The sequence below is a fragment of the Lasioglossum baleicum genome, chromosome 6, assembly GCF_051020765.1.
Source record: "Lasioglossum baleicum chromosome 6, iyLasBale1, whole genome shotgun sequence".
Lineage (NCBI taxonomy): Eukaryota > Metazoa > Arthropoda > Insecta > Hymenoptera > Halictidae > Lasioglossum > Lasioglossum baleicum.
The window spans coordinates 8,255,928-8,278,200 of record NC_134934.1 but is presented as its reverse complement, the minus strand read 5'-3'; the positions used below and the strand labels follow the sequence as shown (position 1 = coordinate 8,278,200).

At 45.8% G+C, this 22,273-nt stretch overlaps 1 protein-coding gene across 4 annotated transcripts in view; it reads left to right on the top strand.

Moving 5' to 3' along the window:
* The window catches only part of Pum (pumilio), a 140,309-nt gene that overhangs the window by 19,442 nt on the left and 98,594 nt on the right, over window positions 1–22,273 (top strand). For 3 of the 4 annotated variants that reach the window (XM_076425369.1, XM_076425367.1, XM_076425371.1), the window contains 5 exons: window positions 7,578–7,710; window positions 15,846–15,957; window positions 16,027–16,150; window positions 16,226–16,356; window positions 19,299–19,653. In XM_076425369.1, coding sequence (XP_076281484.1) covers window positions 7,578–7,710; window positions 15,846–15,957; window positions 16,027–16,150; window positions 16,226–16,356; window positions 19,299–19,653 — 855 coding nt within the window. The remainder of the gene's footprint in view (window positions 1–7,577; window positions 7,711–15,845; window positions 15,958–16,026; window positions 16,151–16,225; window positions 16,357–19,298; window positions 19,654–22,273) is intronic. The other variant, XM_076425368.1, reaches the window with a different exon arrangement.

Genomic DNA, 22,273 nt, shown 5'->3' with positions numbered 1-22,273 from the left:
CGCAGAAACCTTTTTATCGGGAAAGGGGGTGGCAAATCCGGGGTGCATCGCGTGACGATACGTGTCGCGCCGATCCGAAGGAAATTAGCGGAGTGTATGCTAGGACTATTGATTCGAACCGGATACACGAGACGCCGGATAGATGAGAGACAGCGTAGACATGTCTATACGACTATCGTATACATACATATGTAGCTCGGATACTGATCATCTTTTTTGGTCGTTCTCCGTAAACATTGGGAACGACGCTCGATAATGAAACGTTTCATATTCCATTTAGAATTCAATTTATCTAGCCTCACGAACAGCAGTTATTTAGGGGAACGATTCGACGAGAACATCATTTAATTATTCTTCCTAATGAATCGACGCGAACAGAAACAACGCTCGAACCAGAGGTAAAATTATCCAGGAGCTGTTATCGTCGCGTGTCTTTCGTATTCAATTTCGAGCCATGCAAATTCTTATACATTCGATTACTTACGGAACTCTCCCATTGTTTGATCATTCGTATAAATTCGACACGGGAATATATTGTATATATAATCTTCGTTGCGATTATACTCGAGGAAAGTTGTTCAATACGAGCCAGAAAACCGTGAAAGTGTGTTTACCGTGCGAACAAATTATAGTGCAATCAGTCTTAATTGCGAGTCGTGTTTCATTAATTGGATACATAGTGTAACACACCACTTATTAAATAAATACTATACGATTATTGTAATAGATAAATACTTAATAGATCATTTCTCTTTAACTATCGGGCATCCGCAAGAGTTGTTAGGAAGTGTGTCACTCTCTCTGACCGCAGGACGATGCTCCTGAATTGGTTCTTAATTGTCTCGCTTACACAGGTGTCCTGAGATACCGGGGCAATTATTGCCCTCCGAAGTACCTAATAGATTCGCGTCAAATTCTTGTCCAACCTGTTCCTTGCGGGTTTATGTGTAATTCTTATCTATCTTAGTACCTGATGAACATATGAGTAATTCTTATTTATTCTAGTACCTGATGAACACACGAGTAATTCTCATTGATCTTGGTACCTGATAAACATATGAGTAATTCTTATTGGCCTTGGTACCCGATGAACACACGAGTAATTCTTATTGGTCTTGGTACCCGATGAATACTCGAGTCATTCTTAATTATCTTGCTACCCGATGAATACACGAGTAATTCTTATTGATCTTGGTACCTGATAAACATATGAATAATTCTTATTGGCCTTGGTACCCGATGAACACACGAGTAATTCGTATTGGTCTTGGTACCCAATGAACACAGGAGTAATTCTTATTTATCTTGGTACCCGATGAATACACAAGTAATTCTTATTTATCTTGATAATTGATGAACAATTCTTAATTATCTTGGTACCTGATAAACATATGAGTAATTCTTATTGGTCTTGGTAGCCGATGAACACACGAATAATTCTTATTGATCTTGGTACCTGTTGAACACACGAGTCATTCTTAATTATCTTGCTACCTGATGAACCTATGAGTACTCCTTATTGGGCTTGGTACCCGATGAACACACGAGTAATTCGTATTGGTCTTGGTACCCAATGAACACAGGAGTAATTCTTATTTATCTTGGTACCCGATGAATACACAAGTAATTCTTATTTATCTTGATAATTGATGAACAATTCTTAATTATCTTGGTACCTGATAAACATATGAGTAATTCTTATTGGTCTTGGTAGCCGATGAACACACGAATAATTCTTATTGATCTTGGTACCTGTTGAACACACGAGTCATTCTTAATTATCTTGCTACCTGATGAACCTATGAGTACTCCTTATTGGGCTTGGTACCCGATGAACACACGAGTAATTCTTATTCATCTTGGTAATTGATGGACACAATTGTTGAACAATTCTTAATTATCTTGGTACCCGATAAACATTTGAGTAATTCTGATTGGTCTTGGTACCCGATGAACACACGAGTCATTCTTATTTATCTTTGTACCTGATGAACCTATGAGTACTTCTTATTGGGCTTGGTACCCGATGAACACACGAGTAATTCTTATTCATCTTGGTAATTGATGGACACAATTGTTGAACAATTCTTAATTATCTTGGTACCTGATAAACATTTGAGTAATTCTGATTGGTCTTGGTACCCGATGAACACGCGAGTCATTCTTATTTATGTTTGTATCTGATGAAGACACGAGTAATTCTTATTTGTCTGGGTACCTGATGGATTCACAGAAATTTTAAAGAATGTAAAACTGATGTATACACGGACAATTTTTTTTTGTATCTTGGTATCCGATGATCGCACAGGGGTAGTCTTGGTTTATGTGATAGAGGATGGATACGCTGTAACTTGTGGCTAATTTAGTGGTATCGGGTACCTGAGTGTTTGGTAGTGGTTTATTACTACGAGGCAAGTGGAAACCGTTCGTTTCGCGTCGATTCCGAGAACGGAAACGCGGCTCGTCCTCGTTGCACGTTCCCGGAGAGACCCGGGAGTGGGTAGCCGTTGTAACGAGAGAGCGAAAACGAGACGCACGAGGCAACAGAAACAGAAACAGCAGCGGTGAGCAGGGTTGGCCGGGTACGGGTACGGGTACAAACGGTGTGAAACCCGTTTCAGTTTCCTCGGCTCGTTACGTAACCGCGCAGACGTTATTCTTATTACGATCGCCCTAGAGTCACGGCAATTTTCAAGAATTCTTCTGGAGAGTGTACCGCGAGCGAGACTCGTCTTCTCTCCGCGTAAGACACGAAATATTTCGAGAGACAAAAAAGGCGGGGAACAGAGTCAGAAAGAGAGAGAGGATGATTAAAAAAATGGAAGGAAAGAAGAGCCGCGTGCCCGTAGGACGATGCAAACGAAGATTCGCTTTCCAACTTGACACGCGAATCGCCGCACACGACGCCAGGCCTCTTTCAGCCGGTGTTTTCACCCGTGGGATTTCTAACCGGTTTCTAAACCCGCGCGACTCGTTCGATTTTTTCTCGGTTCCCTTTTATCCGCCGATTTGTCGATCTAGGTGAAAAGACAGACGAGGAGCTACGCTCGCGATCCAACCTCCAAACACTTTTCTCTCTCTCTCTCCCGTCTCGAGCTTTTCGAGGACACGGTTACGCGCGGATTATGAAGAGGTAATCTAAATTCCTAATTCGATATTAGAATAACGATTTACCCGTGGTAAACATATTAACCTTTTGCACTCTGAGCCATCTAACTCGAAAATTTCTTCCGACCTAGAATAATTCCATTTTATGTCATTTTTTTCATTTTGTGGATATGAAATTCATATAATACCTCGTACAACACCTAAATGTTTAGTGATTGATCAGCACTAGAACTATCGGATGAATCAATATGACTTGCTCCTGATTTCGTCTTTGAGAAATATTAAAATTATGAATATGTTGTCGTTGTAGTGTTAGATTCTAACATATTTAATATAATGTAAACAATATTTTGAATAATGGTACAGCAATTTTTATTGGTGCCTCTCTCTGCAGAGTTGCCACTCGAGTGCCAAGAGTTAATATGATTTTCGTGTTCGAGAAGGAACTACATAATAGTTTCGATATAAATGATTATAGCACATCAAATTCGTTACAAAAGAAACACGATGTTCTTGTTAAAATTGTAAAGCAAAAATAGAATGAATTGTTATCCCGACGTTTCTCGTGCAGCTATTTCCCAAGGGTACCTTGAGCGCCCGATTAGAACTGCATATTAACAAGTAAATTACAAAACCATGTTTAGAGTGAGCCATTGAGGGCTAGAAATGTTTAGAACGCCAAGAAACACCAAATTGCGCCCAGCAAATTGCGCGGACACGGTTCTACAACGGCTCCGCATCTTCCCGAGGATATTTTCGCCGAAGTCGCACGCTCGGCTGATTTTTGACGTCGGTCGTAGATCGAATCGTGTCTCGCGTGACAGCGTCGATCTGATTTTTCCAAGTTTGGCCGGCCAATTTGTTAGCAGGATCTGTGCCAAGGAAACAGTCTTATCGTTTGTGTTGGTCGGTTTCGAGCATGGCGCCGATAACCGTTGAATTTGTGCGAAGGATATCCGCTCACGTTATGCCGCAGCGTGTGCGAGACACAATTAAACGTGGTTGGTTCGACGAGAGTACGGTGCCCGCGAACGATAAACAGAGTTCTCGTACTCTAGTACTCTCGGTACGCGTGTTCGATACAACGGCTGATGTGCGTCGGGTCTGGGTACACCTACTCGGCGCATGACGCACGTGCCATTGTACGTGATATCGTTCACATGATCGATAAAATATAAATATCGCGTGCACTCGAGGAGACGGCCCCGGTCTCACCGCGTCTACGTCGGTGGAAACGGAAAAATCATTGGCCCGGTAATCGGAAAACTTCTTCCTCTAGCTGTTTCTTCGTTATCCTCTTCGTCTTCCGTACCGCGTAGTCACGATCGATCGATTAACCCCTTCGACTTCCAACGAAGACTGAACTTCATATGTTGGTGAAAGAAGCGAGGTTTCTCGTCGCACGTTGCACACGGTTGAGATGAGATGAGTTTTCTGTCGGCAGAGGGTCAACCGGTGGCCGTTAACACCGCGACACGGTTGTTGGGTCTTGTTGTGAAACGCGCATGCATCGGGGCTGCGCTCTCGTTCGTGGAAGACACGCGGCGAGCGTAAATCGAGCAATTGCCGGCTCGGTAACGCTTAGGGACGTAGCGGCGCGTGATTGGCCGCGGACGTCTCAATAATTCACCGTTCCAACCGGGCTTCCACCGTGTCTAGCTCAAAAGGGTGAACCATACCTGCAATTATCTATGCGACCAGACAACGGGGATCCATGTGCACCCTATATACTAGACCGGAGGGAGACGGAGGGAGATACAGAGAGAGGAAGAGAGACGAAGAGAGTACAGGAGTTAATAAGCTAATCCCCTAGTTAGCCACTAGAACGAACTCGGATATCGGAACGTTTACCGGGACCCGCGCGATTCGGGCTCTTCCGATGAATAGCGCCCAGTGCGGTGAAAAGAACGAACTTCAAAGAGACCCGACCAGAGAGAGACCCAGCCAACGTCCGTGTAATCGAGTCGGTACTTCCGCTTAACGATCCGCAGCTGGCCGGAGCGACAATGCGGACGAGAATGCACCGAGACCCTGCACTGTCACCGTCGCGCGTGCAGTAGTATACCTGCATCTAGGATCCCGCAATCTCTGTGCACTCTGCACGCTCTTTTCTCTCTCTCTCTCTCTCTCTCTCTCTCTCTCTCTCTCTCTCTCTCTCGCTCTCTCACTCGCTATCCTCACCCAACGCTCGCCGTTACGTCACTGACCTCCAGAGTTAGGTGAGGTCGGGAACAGCGGGAGTGCTCGGGTCAACACGCAGCGGGTCGCGATTCGTGATTCGGAATTCGCTGCTCGTCCGTATTCTCGATCGCGACTCTTTCACACTTTCACGAATTCAAATCCGGAAGCATCTCGAGTTTGCACCGTACTCTCCCACCTTGAATGCTGTCGTCCAATGATGCTCGCTAAACAGTCTCGTTAAGACTCCTGTTCCTTCTATAACATTTATATCGAGTAGAATACAGGGTATCTCACCTAACTTGACCACCTTGAATATCTGTGTTGTTTTTAAAGATAAGTGAAATGTCTGAAGGACAAAGTTGAATGGTAAAATAGGGCACATACGATACCAAACAAATTTTTGTTTTTATGTAATTTTTTTTTAGAGATATGAAGGTCACCTTCATTTTTTAAAATGCAATGAGGTATTTTTTAATACATCAGTCGATGCAGCTGGACATTCGTTATAAAAAAGTACTAACCTATGTATGTCGAAAAGTTAAGTAGTTCAGGAGTTATTTAAACAACAAAGATATTCAAGGTGGTCAAGTTAGGTGAAATACCTGTATGTACGAAATTTTGATCGCAAAGAATGATCAGGATTGATAATGATTTACGATATCCAGGATGAAGACGCAATTGGTAGTTCTTGCTTGAGACTGCTAGAATGAAAGGTATTTGATAACGGCTCTAAAACTCGAGACATCGAGGGGTTGGGCGCGAGACACCCCTGTGAATTCCAATCACGTTTAAGATAGAGTCTGTCGGGATAAGCTCGGAGGTGAGCCCAACTTCAGGGGCCTGGCCTATCTGGCAGATCCGAGACACGAGAGTGTTTCAAATATCTACGCTGTAAAGTGGCACGTCTAACGTTTATTTATTAATTTGCCGAAAGTGCCCCGATCAATCTAGTTCTGTGCGGAGAAATAAACATCCTATAGAAACAAATGGATCGAAAAATAGGAGCACCTTTTTCGATGCAAAAGCAGTATTTGTGTTTTATCTCAAACGATTAGGAGATGTTCCCTTTGATATAAAGACGAGCAGTATCAATGTTTTTGTTTGACCAATAATTCTAATCAATAGATCGCGGATCTTTATGCATTTATAGTTTCCGAAATTTGTTTAAAAATACTACAATATATGATTCGACAGAATTCCGTACGAGTTTTATTTATTTCAGTTCTGAGAAGGCTACTACCCCTGAAAATCAGATATTATTCGATTGCACTTTCTTAAAATTCATCAACAAAAATTGCGAATTATATAAACATCCGCAGTCTACTAATCAATAATAATTTTCGAAGCATTTTAAATGGGAAAAATTATCTAACCCATATTTGGCTGACGGAATTATTTATCTAGACGTAAAAGATAATTGTTACGCTGATGGATCGAGTGTACCGAATTTTGCTAACGACCTGCGCCACGCAATAGGACCGACGCCGAGTCATTAATATCACGAACAGCGACTTCTCGGCTTCCGTTTCATTAAACAAATCGTTTCACCTAATTATTGTGACTGCCGAGTCTACAATCGAAGTGTATTAAATCCTTGAAACATGCTAGAATATCTTTACGCCGACAACGATTTTCGATCGTGGAATTTCGGTTGTTTTTCTCCGAGAGAAGGGAGTCTGCCAGCTAGCTATCACGCACACGTGTGTAGCCTAAACTTGTGGAGCGAACAGCTGTTGTGATCTTTGTTTTCCATTCGGATCAGTTTCTTCGAAAAACAGATTCTATACTTCGCCCGAGTCGTGCTAGCTTAGGTAAACAAATGTAGAAACCGCTTGAATGCGCCTTTCTTCCAGATATTCATTCAATGGGCAAAAGACGCTGGTACTACACTGACACCGATCTCGTTGGATCGAGTATAACTGTGAAGTCCCGATCCGTGACCGTCGATCGCGAAAGGGCGAAGCGAAATTGAATTTGATTTTATTTATAGACCGAGACATTAAGGAATTCTTGACGGCCGGGTCGGGGTAATACGCGGCGTATCAAGTTCGATGATCGGCCGTGCGCGCAAGATACGCTAATTCCGAGCGGATCTGCGGCTCGTTAGCGTAATTAATGGGATCGTTGGTACGCTCCGGTATCTTTCGGTTGCACGGGCGGACGCGAAACTCTCTTGGGAGTTTCGTGTCGGCGCGCGCGGAGGAGATCGTTCGTCTGAAAATGTGTGTTCGCCGACCCCCCCCCCCCCCCTCAGCACACTTACCACCCGTTTTCTTCTATTGTTTCAGATCGCTCCCTCGGCAAAAAAGCTCTGGGGCGTGGACGAGGGCGGCTCCAAGGACGAAGGGGGTGTAAAAGGCGGTGGGATACTTCACCTGGGCGACCACCAGATGTGGCGGGATTCTACTTGGAGCACCTCAGGTACGGTTCTAAGCGCTCTCGGAATTTTACACCGCTTCCACCTACAACAAGCTCGCGCGCTCTCTCTCGCTCTTTAGAGAGACAGAGAGATCTGCAGGAAGCCTGTCTCTCCGTGACTGTGGTGCAACAGGGAACGGGATGATCCCTTCTTGAAAATACGCCCAGCGAACTAGACTGAAATTCCGTCTCGCGAGCCTCCAATTTCGAGAGAGTCGACTCCTTCAACCTGGGAAGTAGAAAGGGTCGACCATGATCGGACGCGTTAGTAGACTGCGGCTACCACAGTCAATTTTCTATTGATGCGAAGGCCTCGGGGGGATTTCTTCGCATCTAGCGCATTTGGTACTACTTTTTCAGCTTCAAAGGCCGAGCCGAACGTAGAGAAGGACAGCGCGTGTAAACACGGCAACTGTCCGCGTCTCTTTCTTTCTGATGCGCTGTCCTTCCTTGCGTTCGAAACTCTCATCATCGATTAAACCACTAAATATAGTTGAAAGTATATCGTGTTTGGTATCATTTTGCATTGGAAAAATGCCAGGAATATGTTGCTGAAAGTTCCATTAAAAAATAATGAAAAATAAAGAAGATTAAATATCGGTGTTACATTGTGATGACGCGCGGGCGTTTGAACTGTGCCGACGACTGCGACTCTCCGCGTCGCGTTTGTAGTGGTTCACACCGATATACCGAGCCGAGATCTGATTACAACTAAGTTGGGGGGATATTTTTTTCGCATCTATAGAAAATTTACTGTATTTAGTACCTACTATTTAACACTAGAATTACCGAGCAATTAGCATACATTGCTTTATAATAATAACAAAATTGCATTTACTTGGATTTCGTACCAGCTTTGTTCAAGTATGTATTTCAATAGAGATGTTCGCTAAAAAATATTTCAAAGAAATCGGGAGCAAGCCGTGTTAACACGGTACAAAGTTTTATACGTTATACAACCTTGATACGTTATATCAAAATTGGGAATGAGTCCCATTGCCTCGAAAAATGGAGCGCTTTATAAATACCTTGTTGCATACATTGCCCGGCGTTCGCAAGAAGAATCGCTTCTATTCTCCTGTTGCCGATCACCTGGACACCGTGCACACGTTCGCGACGAATGTACGGTCCAGTTGCGTCTCGGCCGCATCTTACTTTCAACAAAGCCGGTTGTCTCGCGGATCGTGGAACGTCGCGGAAACGCGCACAGCTCATCGAACAATCGGGCCGGGTATACATACATTAGTGCAGCGTTATCGAGCGTGCCGACGCGTATCAAGGACAATAGGGCCGGGGAATATTTGGACTAGGGCTCGAGTTGCAGGGATCATCCCGTGAACGGGGTTAATCGGGTTCAGGTAATTCATCGACGAGCGCGCCGGGATTTTCATTGATTAGGGGAACGTTTACAGTCTCCGCTAATCCTGGAACATACATCGAGAGCATACGAAAAAATAATAACGTTAACACGTGTCAGATTTGAATACAAACTTCGATCAGTTGGGGCATTTTGCTTTTATAACGGTCTGTGGGTTAGAGGTCTGCCATCTGCTGATCGCACAGATTCTTGGCGAAGATGGATCTGCATCAACAATAACCGAGAATTTTGCATTGCATCCAATTCTCCAGAAATTGGCAGCTCACCCGGGGCAGCCGTTACGGTTGCGTTTACTGTAGACGTAGACCTATTACTTGGCCAAATTTCGTGGAACGGTCTCGCATCTGAAGCATCCCTTGCGGGTCTTGCAGAAACCAATTCTACGGTCTTGCTACAGCTAGTTGGTTTGAACTAGAACGAGTATAAAGGGACCGCATCGTCACCTACTTTTCAAGACCGAGGAAGAGGTCCATCTTTCAGAGGTCGCCTATTAAAAATTTGACGAGTTTGGAGCCACCACTTGGGTGCTGCTCGCGACGATTCGTGGCTCAGTGTTTCCACGTTTAATTGTTGTAACGAAACGTAGTTGCGGACCTTCGGTTCTGGAGAGTTGCGACCGGTTACCTAACCGAGGTCAACTGGACCGTGCATAAAGCCGGGCTTTAATCGGGCCTAGAGCGGCGGGATGCAGAGCGGCGCGTCCTCCTGCTGGACGTCCCTTCGAAGCCCTTTAAACCATTTGGAATATCCTGGACCTCTCGGCCGTTTCTTCTTCGGACGCGAAATTAAGCGCGTGCTGATCGATACGCGCTCGGAATGGACGCCGCCAGTGGCTGATCGTTACATAATCTCTTTTGCTCTCTTTTTCTCTGTACCTCTGTCTCTCTCCGTCTCGTTCGCTCCCTTGTGGAGGATAAGCCGAGCAGAATCGAACGCGTTAACTTCTTCCCGAAAGAAAGCCAGGCCGCAACGTTGAGAAACGCGATCGCGTTCCACGATCCGGGCCGGTTCGAGCACGGCTCGAATCTCGCTCATGAAACATTTATCGCGGGCGATCGGTACCCCCTGTAATTTCGAGCGCACGCTCCTCCCGTTCCTTTTGCCAGGATTTTCGTACGCAGCAGCCTCTTTGTGCTGCTGTTGTTGCTGCTGCTGCTCGTCCCGCCTAGCTCTCTCCTCTCGGATATCCAATCCGACAGATATCAAGCTTATTTCAGGTCAGGTATTCCCGTGCAGGCTCTGACCGTGGCTAACACAGAGCCACGAGCGGGTCGAACTGGTTTCTTTGTCCTTAGTATCGCAGAGCAAACCGTCCGACCAGTCTCTCTTGATTAGTCCGAAACTCGTTCCTCCTCCCACTACCCAGGCCTCTCTTATTATCCACGTTCTTATGAAACCTCTGTGTTTCGAAAAAACACCGTCTCGTTGTGATCGAACGCTGCCCTCACGGCTGCGACGACATTCCTACGGCGGCGCCCGGGTCTGCTTCGACCCCATATCTTCAACTCGAACTTTAAACTTCGACCTGGTTTCGGTATTGAAAAGTTTCGAAGCAGTTTATTGGTGTAGGATTCGATAAAATGTATCGGTGAGTATGAAAATGAACGCGTGTCTTCTTTCTTCGAGGTATTTCGATCTTTTCGTTTAATTTGATAGAAAATATTGTAGGGAAAAGCACAAAGTATTTGGGCACACGGATACCCAAATGTTAACGACATACGTGTTTGTCGCGGCCGCTCGTTTCGATCTGCTTCTTTTTGTAATTCGTTGGTGATCGTGATTTTAAAATTTTTTCTGTTATTTATGATTCTCTTTTATTGTAAATCTACCTACGTATAGGGTTGCTGGTAATACACACTCTATAATATTTATTACTTCATAATGTAACTGCTAGTAAAATTAATCGACGTGAAACCTGATAACCACACAGATCAATTTGTTTGGAATTTGGCTTTGAACATTTTTGTGGCGCACCACCGCAACTTTCGCAAAGAAAATTCTACCGCTCGAGATCTGAATGTTGCAAATAATTTCTTACCGGCAAGAAATCGATCAGATCTTCCTCTCGCATCTATCCGAGTATCGATCGGATTTCAACCAATGGATAACGGAAGCGCGTCTGATCGTGATGCACCGTTTCCACTTACGAGCAGCAACCTTCTTCAACCGGAGCGAAAGAAAGGCAGGCAGTTCGGCCGTTCGATATCTGTATTATGCAAATGATTTTTTACGGGCGGCTGGAGCAGCAGCAGCAGCGGGCAGTTGGCCGAGCCGAAGGATAACGAGCCGAGTCTTACATGTATTAAACGCGCAGGCAGGCGGCAGCCTTGTTGGCGGTCCAGCCGATTCGAAGGTCCTCGACTGACGTAGAATTCCGTGAACGCTCGATACGTCGCGCGGCGCTACTACTCCCTCTAAAATTAGAGAAAGTTGAATCATATAAAAAAGCCGGCGTCTCCTTGCTGGCTTGGCGCTTCCTTCGGAGACGCGGCAAGAGACGGCGAACCAGGAGGATGCGAGAGACCGAGAGAGGATTTCGCAGCGTTTGTTTTACGTCGTCGACTTGCTAGACTTGCTCGCTTATCGATTGGCCACGGGAGCACCGAAAGAACAATATACAGCGAACCCTCCTACAACGCGATCAAAGGCCGATTTATACTATCCGCACAGACACGGAACGGTTGCGTTTCAATATAATAAATAATACATCTTTTGTTCGGATTCCGATACGTGCCGATACGATCCGACAGTAGAAACAGCTATATTCAAATGCATTAAGGAATGTTTATAATTTTTGCTTCGCGTTATATGGAAACCGTGTTACGAGAGTATAGGAGAGTTTACCGTAGAGACCAACCAGAACCGCTTCTCTCTCGTTCGCGAGTTCGAACGGAGTGTCAATAATCGATACACCGCTACCAAAACAGATCCCTTGGTCTCCCTCTCCCTCTCTCTCTCTCTCTTGCTTTCTCGTTGTGGCTCGGTTCGTCGGGGGTCTGTTTGCCTCCGCGAAAACAAAGGAAATCCGGCGTCTCCCCCGGCTTACCGGATCAATCGATACGCTTTCCTTCTGGAATTTTCGACGTCGCAACGCGTCGAGTCGAGTCGCGTCGCGGGAGGATTCCCCGTGCACACCGATCCCCGTTTTTTACGGTGCTTTATGCCCCGGAATCCCGCGAATAATCGGATTTAAATCCTCTTAAACGGCCGGAAAACGCCGCCGCCGACCGGTAATGCTTCCGGCGACGGAACGCTAGGTTCCAACGCGCCGCGGGAAGCACAAACGATACGCGAACAAGTATAATGTACCAGGACTATGCTCTGTTTAGGCTCTCTCTCCAACCCCTGCGATACTGCGAGACCGGTTCCACCCGGCGAGCACTCGTTAAAGTCGCTGCCTGCCTCTACCACAACTTGCTTGCCTGTTTTGCCTGCGCCTGTTTTGCTCGCTTGTGCAACCCCTCGTTAGTCGGGCCAGGAACTGCCAGAGCGTGCTCGGATTTTCAAAATCGATTCTTTAGGACAAACATGTGTACACGACACCCTGATCCCCCTACAGGGATCGTCCTATTGTACGCGGGGCTCTCGAAAGTCTCGCGGCTGTTCGACTTTCGGTCCAATCCCTTTTCCCAACTGTCATTGTCCGAGGATAACATTGTTACTGCCGTCGAAATATAAGTTATTAATTGGCCAATGTTTCACGGTTCATTGATGGGGGTTACTGACCGTCCTAAATAATTTATCCCTGTGCAGTTAACTATTTTAAAATAGCTTCAAGATTAAACATTTCTTCCGACCTAGAATAATTCCATTCTATATGATTTTTTCAGTTTATGGATATGAAATTGATATAATACCACGTGCAATACTTAAACGTGTACTAATTGGTTAGATACTAAGATATCTAATAATGTAATCAATATTTCTCTGAGTCATCCCTCGACTGCTAAGGGTTAATCATAAAACTACGTGGTACTGAAAGTATCTTTATTGTTTCTACTGATTCGTTACTTCTCGGATCAATGACAGCTACAATGAACTGTCTTCGTTAAAAATTGTTTAGCGAATTGGCTACATGTGAAGATTATACTGTTCAGTATTCTGCTGTTATCAACTTGCCGTTAATCTTGAGATGAAACCAGACCATCCAAGGATTTCGCAGCTCCGTTTCTCGTTAAATTATTCAAAAAGGAAAGTTGCGGATCGAGTGACAAAGTACAGAGCTGACGAGTCTCTGTCACAAGTGCCCCGAAACCCTTACGCTTCCTATAAAACGTGTTCCAAACACACGATGATTCCCTGCCAAAATCAGCTTGGCGCAGGTGAAAACGAGGGTGTGGTTCGCACGGAAGAGTTCGTATAGATTCGAGATCCTCCCTTTACCGAACCCACCTCTTCTTTCCAAACCAATCTACACCTCGAAGAAGCACCCCTTGAAACAGTTTCCAGAGTCTACCAGACCATCCCCCGCAGCGCAAGAACCTATTACTCTAGACTGTGGATCTCTATCCAAAATAAAAATTGTCTACCTTAATTCCGACAGACACTAGTCAAATGCACATCTCATTCTTTCATTAATTAATTTCACAAGATGAAAATAGTACGTGTATATTCTTAAAGTATTTCGATTCTGCTCTTGAAAGTCTGTAACGTTGTTCAATCGTTTCTTTCAGTACAGCATAATTATCGAAAATCTTAATCGGCTATTAATCGGCTATTAATCGGCTTTCTGTCGATAAAATTTTAAGATATAGAATTGTGTGGTTTAACGTCGCCAATACAGTACAGTAATACTATTAAATTCTCAGTCCACCTTCTTGCCAAGAAGCCGGCCAAAAGAGCCAGACTGGTCAGAAGACCTGGTCGCGAAGCGGTTGCTCGAAGACGATCAGAATTTGTCGTCAATTAAAGAAATTAGTGGCGCTAATTGGTATGGGAGTCGGGCGATCGAGCGGGGAAGGGGTTGTTTCTCGTAGGCTCGGGTCGGTAAGGGGTTGTCGCTGCGAGGGCGATGCTACCGGGTGGTGTGTTGTGTGCACACGGAACACCTGATTCCCTCGACGGCATGTACCGGCGTCGGCTTGGCTCGGTTTGGGTCGGTTCGGGTCGGCACAGGGGGTCTTCCATGTGCACGCGGCGCGGTGGCGACTCGACGGCTGGCCGGTGGATCGGTTCGGCTCGGGTCTGCTCGGGTTGTCCCGGCTCTCGGTTCGCTCCCTTGCTCATTTGCCCGCTCGTTCGCTCCCTCGCTCCCTGTTAGCCGTGTGTGCGTCACCGCGCGATGGGTGCAACGCGGCTGTTGCCATGGTGACAGACGCCCGGCTTCACCGGCGGTGGGGGCAACGTCCCAACGCCCAGGGTCGTACCTACTGATCCACCCGGCTCGTGCCACTCCACCACCAACCCCCTGTCCACCTGGATTCGCCGACACCAAAATTGCGCGTCACATGGACCCCCCTAACATTCCATTCCACCCTCCCGGGGCACCTACCGTTTCCTACGCCTTCTTCTATTTCTCTTTCTTTCTCTCTTGCCAAGCTTCACAGGAAAAGGCCTAGCGCGGGACTGTTTGGAAAATCGTTCCCACCTTTCCCCGAGGAAGATATCTCTCGTCCCTCGATTTTTACGATGGTTTCGCCGTCGTTACACTCGGCGGTTTCGCCACCCCCTGCCGCCTTCTATTGATCATTGGTTGATACGCGAGGACGAGCAGCTTCCCAGAAGGCCCGTGATTTACCGACCCCGGCTCTCTACCTTCGGCGACGTTAACCCCTCGAGCCGTGGCCACTCGAAAACTGCAGGCTTACTGCGGACACGAACTGAAATGTCGCTGCAGAGAATTTGTTTTGGCCGACGAGCTGCTCCGCGCTAGAACGACCACGTTGTCACTGCAGTTGTCTACTACCCTTCTACAGATAGGGGAGAGTTTCCACATGGTAGCCGCCGTTTGTCTTGAATTTTTAATCATTCTTCGTTCATCGTGAATTCGTAACCATCCCTTTCGAGATCGCGCTCGCTGGTTCATCTCGTCGCTCCTCTCTCCGTCTGAATTGTTAACACCACGTTTCCGGTGTCTATTCTACACTTTTCTAACGATTAGACTGCGGATTTTATGCATTTATGATTGAAGTGAATATGTGGCTGTAATTTAACGCTCGCAGAAAGATTAAAACAATTGTTTCGATCTCCGTGAGCAATTGTCGCTAGCGAATTTATCTTGCTTTCTCAGGGGCGATAACACATGTTGCGAGAGTCACCGTGGCAAGAAATGTCAGCCTCGCGATGCTAATAATCGCAGGAATATTGCAAGCGTCACAGTATACACTGTGCAACACTCGAATGATTAAGGGTAGCTCCTGTGGGGTTGAGATTTTGTCGGGAAAACGCGGATAAGACAACGTTACCTCGCGAACCCTTCGCGATAAGTACAGCCAACCCTCCTATAACGCGATTAATTCGCACCGTGGTTTGTGGAAACCGTGTTCTAAGAGGGTTGTCGCAATTTTTGTTGCGCGTTATATAGAAACCGCTTTACAGAAGGGTTAACAGTAATTGTTGCCAGTTTGTCGTCTCTTGCAAAGTTTGCGGTTGCTTTTGTGCGTTTGATACTCGAGCGATCGGTGAAAGGGGTGGAAATTGTCGACTGGAATTTCGGGGCTGTTGAATGGCCGCGTGATAGCCGACGACGTGATGGTTTTCTGGGGTGTAAAGCGTGCAGTAAGGTGACACGATGATTAACGACAGTTTTAATGCATTTCAGATCATGCCGTGTCACAGCCGATTTCCATGGGCACCGGTAGACGCGTGGGCGTTGGGACAGGATACCACCATCAGACATCCGAAGTTGGGACGGTCCTCAGCCCAAGAAGCAGGTTTGTAATGAAAAGCTATTTAAAAGAAAAGCAAAACGAAACGATTCTTATTGTCCTTTCGTATCCCAGTATCGAAACGTTTGTTCTTTGCAGCGAGACGGGTGGTCTGGGTGTTAAAATGGTCGAGTACGTTCTTGGATCGAGCCCCACGACGCCCAAAGATTTAGAACCCCGGATGGTTTCATTGAGATTGGTAAGCGTAATATACGGTATTTGTTATTCGATTCGTCGACAGTATTCTAAAACAGATTGCTTCCTTTCGCTGCAGAACACGGACGCAGACAAGAAAGAAAAAGAGAAGGGCTCGGCAAGCCCGTTCGACAGTTCTAAAGACGACACTGGCCCGCAGAACAACGGATTGGCCTCACAAAACGGACTCGATGATGACAAAGGATTTAAGTGAGTATTGGGAGACGGTTTCGCGAGGACAGTGAACCGGCGAGACCGATCTGAAACGATCATGTAGAGCCATAAGGATGACCCCTACAACTTCCAATGTTTAAGTCATTGCGTTGACTGTCGGAGCTGAACAAAATGAGCAGCCTACGGTTCGAGCAGAAATTAATTTTTAATTGACAAAGAAGTGTGTCGCCCACGTGAGCGTGTTAAGACATTGTCGAATCGAGGGCACGATTTTCAATTAGCGAATGGTAGAGAGATCGTCGTAGCCCCGAAGAACGTAACAGCGGCAACTGTCAAGGGCGTACATGCCCTATCCGCGGACGATGACATCATACCCGCCCGCCTCTTTCTCTGCAACCCGCTGCACCGTCTCGTTGCGCCACCTGGAGCATCGACGCTGCATTGCCTTTGTACCCGATGTTACCGACGCTATATCACCACTGCAGTCTTTGACTCTGACGAATGGTCGCTGTTAACGGTTTACCTACTGGCAATTGCATAATTGTAAAATTGGCTTCTCGAAAAAATCAATAGTAAAAGTTACCTAAGACACAGTCTAACAACTTCTTCCGAGATTGTTATTTAAAAGAACATTATTGAGCGTATTTTTGAAGAGCAAGGTCATTGACCCTCGTGCATTATCCATTTAGGCGTTTACATCTTCAAAATCAAATTGAGCCACTACTAACATTCTGTTCTAATTTAGTTCTACACTCGCGTGTACAAAGATTGTTCACATTTCATAATTAAAAGCGTCTGCTTCTAGGTCGAATTGACCCGAACAAAGCACGAGGGTTGGGTAGACCTAATAACTCGATCTACGATCTCTTTACACAGAGTTAATCGAGATAATTTCATGCACGTGGCTATTTAAAACGATGGTATACCAAGAAATATTCAAAGAGCCCCTAGCTTACATTTTAATAATGCAAATATGCAGCGAGGCTAATTGTGGTAGCGAACGTATAACTCGCACTACAATTTCTTTCTACGCTGATTACGTCTTGGTCGTTCATAATTTTCAAGAAAGAGAAGAAAATTTATATTCTTTATATTCCTATACCTTCGCTAATGGTTAAAGCGATAGCAGAAGCAACTTTGCTGCATTCAACACAGTAACAAATTTCTGGAAGACACGGCATTCAAAGCGTTTAGAAAAATAGATATAGTTGCTAGATTTTCATCTGATTCGTTGTATTGGATAGGGGTTAACAGACTTTCGTCAGTCGAAACGTTAACACGCCGCCTTTGTCAGTGTGCGATAACATCCTAGTATCGTGTTTCTACTTTGTAAACGACGATAAGCGAAGAGTAAACACCTTGTGGAACGTGGCCCACGCTTTTCGGTCGGTCTCACGCTAGGAACGTTTACCTGATGTCACGAAAGCACACAAACGAAAAAGTTTGTCGGCAGGTGGCCCTCTCAGACTTTCCGTTTAACCGTCGGAAGCGTCAACGATAATCCGGTGAATAATCACGACGGCAAATAAGACGGAGAAAGGCATTAGGAGCGTGTACAACGCAGGGTCGCCGACGCTTGTCTCGTCTGCTTACCGATTCCGTTATGGTAATGATATTTGTTCGTCTCACAGTCGGTCGTCACGCTCCCGGTACCCTTTTCCTCGCTAGAACCGAGACAGAGGTCGCTCGACCGAAGGCGTTTGTATCTTGTTATGATATCGTTATGCAAACCACGCCGTTACGCTGCGTGACCAATCGCGAATTCGCGGAATCTCGATTGCTCGGGATATCCACATTAAGCGTGCGCATCCGACTTGCGAGGATAAAGCGGGATGATTGAATTGGGCATTAGTGTCGGCTCATTTCCTGCCCATTACGAGAAGAAAAAAACTTGCGAACGTGTTAAACGTTTTCTTCTTCTTTTAATAATTCGTGTAATTCCCGTCGTAACACTTCTGGAGAGATAAATTATAGAGGTGTATGCATTTAAACGGGGAATTCCGAACTCGAGCTCTCCCCGAAGTGAAGATACCTCGTGTTTCTCGGTCTATAAACATATCGGGCCTCGGTAGCTTTCTTTTCGGTGTGCAACCGACGCTCGTCAAGTCATCCAAGATTTAGGTGTCTACGTTTCGGAAAAGTACAGCCGCCGAGAGCTGGTCAACGGTACACAGTTTATTTTCAGAGTCCATTGTGATCGTCGCTCGACTGTTTTCGATTGAAACGAATGAGCGAAATCCATACTGGAGCGTGAACAGATGAAAAGAACTGTAGTCGTTCTGCGAGAGCTGCGTTGCGCAATGCTCACGGTGTTTCCTTATGGCTCGTGAATCGGTGCTCCTCGATTACGGGGGCAGTTACTTGCACCGCATAATTCGATCGACTAGGGGGGTCTCGTTGGCAATACACTGTCCTCATTGCTACTCCACCTTTCTCTCGACTATCCCGAGGAATATTAACCCTTCCATGCCTTGGAATCTCTTGTTAGGATGGCCGGAGGGAACACGAATAAAAATGAGTTGAAATAATAGCTTCTTGTCGTTGACATTCAATATACAGAGAAGATATACAATTTCGCAGCAGGGAAGATATTTATGCTACAGGGTACAGGGTAACTGATGCAAGTGTATACACGTGATTGTGTCAAAATCAATTTTTGTGGCAGTAATGCTGTTCGCGAAGATCAACTTTGTTTAACGAAGGCGACTTCTTCTTGTACATACTATTAATTCAAGATTTTTCTTTCGGAAGTGGAACTACGTTCTTCTGTTCTTTTGTTCTCTCTATATCGTATTAATATAAATATTAATCATCTGGACGTTGATGTGACATTAAACCTTGATGAAATGAAAAGCAAAATTAAACAGAAAGTATCCCAGCTCGTGGGCGAGTGGAATAGCGAAAGAGCTGGCAGGGTAAAGCGTGGGGGATCTGTCGAATTAGACGAATATAAATTAATGCGACTGTTTCTGTTATAGTCGCACGCCCGGGAGCCGTCAACCATCACCGGGCGAGGAGGAGTTCCAAAAGAACGCGGCGGCCACCCTCGCAGTAAGCACGGGGGCCGGTGGCGTGGTATTGCTGAAGCCGGGGGTGGACGTGGTGGGCAGCGAGGAACATTTCATGGCCGCTTTCGCCCCGGCGCCTCCGCACCATCTACAGCATCACCAGGCGCCGCCGACGCATCATCTACAACATCCGCATTCCCACGCGGCTCAGCTCTTTGGCGCACAGGCACCGCCACCCCCGCAGGGTCCACCCCCGTCACAGCAACAGCAGCAGCAACAGGGACCCCCGCAACCGCAAGACACCACCACTCACTTTGATGTTCAGGTGAGTCTCTCGACCTTTTATTGTTCCTCCGCGGTGCGTACAGGCTGCGCCAAAACGACAGGGTTGCGCCCTTTTCACTTCGACTCTGACTTCTCACCACCTCTCGGATTACGGTGTACCTTTTAGCGTGAGATGCGACCAATGCAACTGGACTGGTTGATCCCAGAACGACGACAGTATTGTTTCTCTTGCTTTGAGAAATTTTAGAAAATTGTTCGTTGTACCTTTTACTGCGTTGGCGATGCAACTTGCGGTGACTCCAGTATTATTTCTCTTATATTGGGAAATTTTAGAAAATTGCTGGTTGATCCTAGAACGACTCCAGTATTCTTTCTCTCATACTAGAAAATTTTAGAAAATTGTTCGTTGTACCATTTTATTTACGGTTCTAAGTTCGTCAATTTGGCGCACCCCGTAGATACGGATTCCAGGAGAAGGAATCTTGCTAACAGCTAACTGGAAAACCAGTGGCTCGGTTCTCGAATTAGACTCGGTGAGAGCCCGAGTCCGTAAACTTGCTTCTGTTGTTCTTGGATCCGGTATGGGATGATTTTGCCGGATTATCGGAAGCCTGGCCTAGTTTCTCACCGCTAGTCGTGCGCGTATATTTTGGCCGGGGAATTGATAAATAACGGGCTCGCGCGTAAATTGTGAAAGCAGTCGGGCCGGCTCGGGTCTCGCAGCACGCCGTCCTACATAAACGCGCATCGTAAGGCTCGCGCGATTACTATCGCGCGACGGTTACCCGCTCGAGTGGCCCGGCGAAACCCGTGCATTAACTGATTGGCCCGGCTTACGTAACAATCCGTTGAATATTCTTTAAACGATGTGCCACGGGCAGGAGAAGGTACATCGGAACCTTTTAGACGGATTGATCGATCAAACTGTCGGAGACGTTGCTCTTCTCGTTCGACGCTCCACTTACTATCGCAAGGAAATTAATAACAAATGCCAGCACGATTGACACATTCAGACTGAAATGATTAGTAGACTGCGGATCTTTATGCATTTATGAAGAAGTTGGTTGGGTGAAATGTAGAAAATTTGGATTAGAAACATTATTTTGAATGTAACAAATTCAGTAAGGGATGAAATCAATTTTTATTTTATTCCCGCTTCTCCCACAATCAATGCAGGATATTTTGATTTTGCATAAAGATCTGCAGTTTAATGAATGGACTCCAGATCTTCGTGCAAGAAAACGTTTGTGTATCAATTGTAGGTGAATTGAATGAGCGAAACGAGATTTTTATCCGTGAACAGGCCGTGCTCCAGCAATGTTGCGATTTCACCTCGCCGGAGATGCAGCATATGCTAATGCCCGGTTCGCAGTGTCGCAACGCTTTCGTTTCGCAGTTGAGAACTCTGTTACTACTTCCCCAGTTCTCAAGCTGTCCTCCCAATCCAGAGAAATTTTTCGCATTCTAACTTGTCCCCATCGGTTAGCGTTTCCGTTGCTCTCACCCTTATGTCAATAGCCACTTTCAAAAGACTCCTCAAGTCCCTCATTTAAATAAAGAATTACTTTCTGCCGTCGTGTACAATCAAGTCTGACCATTACAATGCTATCGAACGCCGTAGAAAATTCGTTGCATTTCCATAAGAGTCGGCACTGCCGTGACCGTGTAATGTCTAGCCCGCGAATTTTTATGCAAAATAAAGAAGGCATAGACATATATTTCTTTTAAAATACTGAATCAGTGTTTTTAAATTATTTACCCTTTGGAGTCTACCAGGACATACGTGTCCCAGTGTCCCACCCATGTATTACGTGCGCCTGATGGGACAAATAGATTCCGTTTTCCATTACACACGAATACACCAGTCTTAATAAATCGAAAAATAAATCAGACTCCGAAGGGCTAGAAGATTATTCTGTTTTATAACAAGTGCACAAAATCCGCAGTCTTTTAATCCAATTACCTCGGCATTTTGTCGAAAAGAATTTTCGCTGAAGCGCGGGAGGGGTACATTGGTGGATTCTTGTGGTACTTCTTGCATTCTGCCGTAATTAGATGTTTACATCAGGTTGCGCTCGCTTTCGTCCAGGTGAAATTAGCGTGGTATCGATTTTGCTGGTCTCGAGCCCCCGGTTAGCAGGTTAACAGTTCCATGGTCGTGCTCTCGCACAGTATTTAGAGACTGTGGATGGTGTTCCACCGCGAAGGGCGCCGCTGTCGGCGTTAATTTAGCGATTGTGCCTTGTGACTAGGAAGAGAGGTTATTTTTAAGCAGCCAGCAGCTGATGCTAACGAGCGGTCCAACCACCGAGCAACCCTCTTCCACAGGTTCTCGACGGACTTTCTTTCGCTTTTGAACTCGTGTCGCGTTCGAACAGACACGACTATTCGACCGTGTGCTACCGTAGTACAGTAACAACGCTTGTTGGAATAGTCTCTCCCTGTTACGAATCATTTTATCCTTTCAGAACTTTCATCCCTCCTTCCACCGACCAAATATTTTTAATTCTAACGCCCCTTAGCGATAGCCTCGCTGCTGCGGCAGTGATTTATAATTAGTCCGTGGAAATCTTCGTGCGAATTCTTTGTAATTTACTTTGTGAAAATCAAGACGGAGTAAATATGTCTTTGAGGTTTTTTTCTGGATAAAATAGAATGGG